Source organism: Corylus avellana, chromosome 4 (genome assembly GCF_965113065.1).
Source record: "Corylus avellana chromosome 4, dhCorAvel1.hap1.2, whole genome shotgun sequence".
Taxonomy (NCBI): Eukaryota; Viridiplantae; Streptophyta; class Magnoliopsida; order Fagales; family Betulaceae; genus Corylus; species Corylus avellana.
In genome coordinates, this window is record NC_142493.1 from 33,498,563 (window position 1) to 33,501,793 (window position 3,231).

General features: G+C 37.3%; 1 protein-coding gene across 1 annotated transcript; it reads right to left on the bottom strand.

Annotated features, from left to right (window-relative positions):
* Nucleotides 1-437: 437 nt before the first annotated feature.
* On the bottom strand, nt 438-2,702 carry LOC132179487 (serine/threonine-protein kinase 52-like). Its single transcript, XM_059592222.2, has 6 exons — nt 2,447-2,702; nt 2,233-2,354; nt 1,846-2,048; nt 1,579-1,753; nt 821-955; nt 438-726 (listed from the first exon to the last, which is right to left on the bottom strand). The coding sequence occupies exons 1-6, from the start codon at nt 2,694-2,696 to the stop codon at nt 529-531; spliced, it is 1,083 nt and encodes a 360-aa protein (XP_059448205.2). The 5' UTR covers nt 2,697-2,702; the 3' UTR covers nt 438-528.
* Nucleotides 2,703-3,231: the final 529 nt, after the last annotated feature.

Genomic DNA, 3,231 nt, shown 5'->3' on the forward strand with positions numbered 1-3,231 from the left:
CTTTTTAATGAAACCAAACATTTCTCAAAGTTGTTTGACATTCGGGCAAATATATTAATATTAATCTTAGTATATTTCATATTTATGAAAGAAATCTTAATTCCGCCTTTTGGGGTTCCTAGTAAAGTGATTGCTATTAAATTGTACTGTTCATTGCAATTTATTCTACTTGCTTTACAAATAATGTTTTATTTTTTATTTTTAATTTACAAACCCCACAGAAAATATGAAAAACAAGGCCAATAATACTTTTACAAACCAAAGAATTACATCCATACAGAATGATGTTGGGGTGGGGCCTTGCGTTAATAATAGAGTATTAGAAGTTTTTCTGAGAACTGTTTGTAATACGTACATACATACAATATTCAATACAAAAAAAAAAAAAAAAATGTGGTGAAGCAAAAGATTACTGGAAAGCCCCCTCCGGCCGGGAACAGATAATCTCCATTATGCCTCTTTATAATGCCTCTAGAGCCAAGTATGAACCAGCAGAGGCTTATTCCAAGCTCTCCTCTGCAGCGGCCCTCACAGGCAGCAGGAGAAAAGGCAACCCTGTGGTTCATGCAAAGGGGTCATCCCTCTGCCCTTTGAAGTGTCAATGGCTTCTAACATGTTTACCACCTCTTTCATGTCTGGTCTTTTGTTGGGGACTGGATCCCAGCACTGCGTGATGACTTGTGCTAGAGAGCTTGGGCAGCACCTGGGTATCTCTGGCTTCATATTCTGTATTTTCAAGCAGAGAATAAGAATTCGTCAGCCTTTATTTTGATTGTGATGAAGAATTTGAGACAGGCAGGCAGAAGGAAAGCTATGTAACCTGATACAAAACAGATGAAGCTAAATCTGATGATCTGATTTGAGCATATGGCATATCACAGCAATATATCTCCCACAAGCAAATTCCAAAACTGTACACGTCACATTTTCTGTCATATGGTTCATTTTCCATGACCTGCACCGCCATATCGACAAATTTAATTGGGAAAAACAAGCTAGTGAATGAAAACGGCAGTACCCATTAACAATACTTAATTGGACAGAAGTTCCTAAATATTGAAAAGGAAAAATTCAAACTGTATAATTTAATTTAAAATAAATATGGGCAGTGGTTTCTGTTAGCGATCGATGGTGGCTCATAATATTCTAAAATAATATTAGTTTCTAGTACAAAGGCTATATGGGCGGAGCGAGTTTAACTAAAAATAGTATATATATGTTGTAACCCTATTCTTTTCTTTTCCGACGTATTGAATTAGGCCTCCGTTTTTGTGCTACCGAACTAATAAGGACAAAGCCATGAATTAAATTCTTATATTAAGATTGAAAGAGTAAATCAATATATAAGAAATAAATTAGTATCCATTCAACATTAAGAAATAAATGTTGTTTTCTCTCTCTTTTCTTTTTACTTTTTCACTAAATCACTCGTAACATTTTCTATCCAAAGTATCCCTGAAGATAAGTTCCTACTAGGTAGGCAAATTCGTATGTTAGTGAAAAAAAAAAAAACGAAGAGAAGGTGGCTTTAACATTAAAATAAGTGAAGCAATACAGTAAAATAAGAAGAAAGTATACCTCAGGAGCCATGTAGCCAGGGGTCCCTGTATTGCCTGTCATCTCATTAGGATTCATAGCCTGAAAACGAGCAACTCCAAAATCTGTTATCTTTAGAGTAAGATTCTTGTCAAGAAGCATGTTTTCTGTCTTTATGTCTCTGTGAACAACCTTCATGGAGTGAAGATAATCCAACCTGCAAGTGAAGGTTGGCAAGTGCTGCTGCTTCAATGTAAATTAATGGAACATCGAATAAAAGCAAAAACAGATTTGGGAAAGGAATCCGACCCTCTGGCAAGATCTAGCGCGAGTCGAATGACAATTTTGAAAGGCAGCTTCCTTCCCATGTTCTTTATCAGGTAAGATTTCAGCGTACCCCGAGGAAGATACTCGATAAGAACACAAGCACCATTAATACTTGGCATCCCCGTTCGCTTGCTACGTGTACCGTTGGTTTTTAAGGCTGATGTGTCCATTGTAGCTCCTATGAACTGATCAGAGGAGGAATAAAAACAAACAAAAATTAAATTCAGCTATATATATATATATATAGATCATATTGTCAGGAAATTAAACAACATAAAAAAACATTACATAGGATGATCCAACATTAATTGTTCATGCAATCAACTAAACCTAAAATGTGTCAAAAAGATTGTAAATTCATAGGATTACCTTAACAACATTAGGGTGATCAAGCTTATGCCAAACAGAAACCTCCTGTCTAAAAGCAGTCCAAAGCGAAACTATTTTAGCTTCTGTTCTCTGTCCCTCTTCTTCCCAGTTGAGCACTTTAACTGAGGATTAAACGTCGTTAAGTGTTAATTGATTTAAAGACGAAGTAAAAAAAAAAAAAAAAAAAAATGAAGGTACGTGTAGAAATCCTAACCAGCGATGTCTTTGCCATTGTAGAGCCCTCTGTGGACCGTACCAAAGGCACCGCGAGCAATCGGTTGTTTTATGAGAAGCTTGTCGGGATCGATTTCCCAGTCCTCTCTGGCGGTGACTCTTAATTTCTTTCCCTTTTGGTCGTTCTCCATCGCCCATAATCGGTTGATATGCTTGTCAAGCTGCTCGTCCAACCTCTTTATGTCAATCATGTCCGCCGCCCTCACATACCCTTTACACCGTTCTTCCATATCCCTCTCTCTGGCCGCGCTGTGACGATGATCAACGAAATTATGTTTGTTTTTTGGCGCAGCGAAAGAGTATGTGAATAAAAAGCAAAAAAGTTGTAAATATTATTTTCTCTTTTGGATGATACGTTTTCTATTACGTGAAGAAATATAATGCAGGTCGACCTTTCGAGTTATCTAGTTTTATTTATATTGTATTATGACTATAACATTAATTACACGTCATCCTTTTTATAAGGATATTCCGATTCCTACTCCAATATTACAATCTCCTCTCTCTCTCTCTCTCTCTCTCTCTCTCTACTGCATGAACTCTTATGAATTGAAGCGACGTCCAACCGGGGCGCGCGCTGCGGCGGAGTAATGCATTGAAATGCTCTGCAAATCACATATGCTCAGCTACGCACGTGCGCGCATGCTACGTACGTTAGCAGATTTGGTGAATGTGATGACTATTTCAGCATCATCTCATGCCACAGTACTCCTATTAGTTGATGAAAAAGATTAGTCAAAGAGGAAGGATTAAAAGTCTACAAGA

What these genes read in the sequence shown, in the direction of transcription:
- LOC132179487 (XM_059592222.2), bottom strand. Translation starts at nt 2,696, where the DNA reads ATGGAAGAACGGTGTAAAGGGTATGTGAGGGCGGCGGACATGATTGAC. An exon ending in GCGCTAGATCTTGCCAGAGG is followed by an intron (nt 1,754 to 1,845) that starts GTCGGATTCCTT and finishes CTTCACTTGCAG; the next exon opens with GTTGGATTATCTTCACTCCA. An exon ending in CTTCATCTGTTTTGTATCAG is followed by an intron (nt 727 to 820) that starts GTTACATAGCTT and finishes TTGAAAATACAG; the next exon opens with AATATGAAGCCAGAGATACC.